Source organism: Thermobia domestica, chromosome 8 (genome assembly GCF_964235325.1).
Source record: "Thermobia domestica chromosome 8, izTheDome1.hap1.1, whole genome shotgun sequence".
Lineage (NCBI taxonomy): Eukaryota > Metazoa > Arthropoda > Insecta > Zygentoma > Lepismatidae > Thermobia > Thermobia domestica.
Window position 1 is genome coordinate 274,615,937 of NC_137461.1, and position 1,436 is coordinate 274,617,372.

Here is a 1,436-nt window from a genome sequence, read left to right on the forward strand (position 1 = left end):
CTGTTTTGTTTATGTAATGTAGTGAACCTGTTTGATGCTTCATTTATGATTTCGTGTTCGTATCGTAATAGAGTAAGAAAATTTGTCTCAAAATGAGCCCCCTGGGACGATGGGAAGCTTCCCTGGGGGCAGTTTCCCCCCTGTCCCCACAAGTTACGGCCCTGGTACTGGTTTTAGAAGAAAAGTCATGCAATTCATTTACATCGGAGATAGAAAGGAGGAAAGGTGTCACGTAGCCCCGTCAAAAGCCAGCAAAATTCGAACATTAGGTGAGTATGTCCTTACTAGACGAATGGTTCAGAGACGAACCGTTCTTACAAAGAATGACAAAATCTAACCTATGACCAATGGCGGCTATTGAGAAAGTCATATCGATAGAAACTAGAATTTTATCGCTACATATACGAGGGACACTAGGAAAGTTTTGAGATATGGGTCTCTAGGTATGCAAAACTTTATTATAGCTAATACATTTCTCAAAGTATTCACCATGACACTCCGCACAAAGTCTCATCCTACTGAAACAATTCTGGAAACATTGGCGCCAATCTGCTTCAGGCATTGCACTTAACTGCTCTGTGTAAGCAGTGACAGCATCTTCAGGGAAAACAAATCTACGTCTACGTAGTTTATCCTTCATCGCAGGGAAAAAAGAAAAAATCACATGGTGCTAGGTCAGAACCGTAGGGTGGGTGGTTAAGAAGTTGAACACGACTGTCTTTAATGAATTCAACTGTGATGTTCCCTGAAGGAGCAGATGCATTTTCATGGTGCAGCATGATTCCCCGCAGGCCAGTTCTTGGTCGTATCTCCTGGATATTCTGGAATACTTCTGGAAAATAAACATCTATGTACCATCTCGCTGTAGCTGTTCGTTGATTTTTCAAAGGAATTGTAGCCACATGTCCATTTGGTGAGAAAAATGTTGCCATAGTTTTCTTTCCAACACTTCTTGACCTGTTGACTTTCATGGGTGCTTCTTCGCCGGGAAACAACCACCAGTGCCGGGATTGGCGCTTTGTTTCAGCATCAAATTGATATATCCGTATTTCCCTACCAGTAACTATATCTGACACCATCCTAGAATCACCATTGTTAAATTTCTGGAGCATGTCTTGACACCATTCGACACGAGTCTGCTTGTGAGTATATGTCAAGTTATGGGGCACCCAACGTGACGAAATCTTCCTCACACGCAGGTGTCTGTGTAAAATGTTTGAAACACTCACTGAACTAATACCAAGGGCACACTCAATGAATGTCACTGTAGGTCACACGCGCATCTTCCCTGATCATCTTCTCCGCAGCATTAATGTTTTCTTCCTTGACAGCTGTGGACGGCCTCCACTACGGCCCTCATCGTCAAGTGAGGCCCGGTCCAGTTTGAATTAAGCATACCAGCGAAAAACTATTGCAAATGATGATGCACTGTCCCC

At 43.2% G+C, this 1,436-nt stretch overlaps 1 protein-coding gene across 1 annotated transcript; it reads right to left on the reverse strand.

Moving 5' to 3' along the window:
- Positions 1-629: 629 nt before the first annotated feature.
- LOC145692583 (histone-lysine N-methyltransferase SETMAR-like) lies at positions 630-1,079 on the reverse strand. Its single transcript, XM_081767896.1, has one exon. It carries the CDS (start codon positions 1,077-1,079, stop codon positions 630-632), a length of 450 nt encoding a protein of 149 aa, XP_081624022.1.
- Positions 1,080-1,436: the final 357 nt, after the last annotated feature.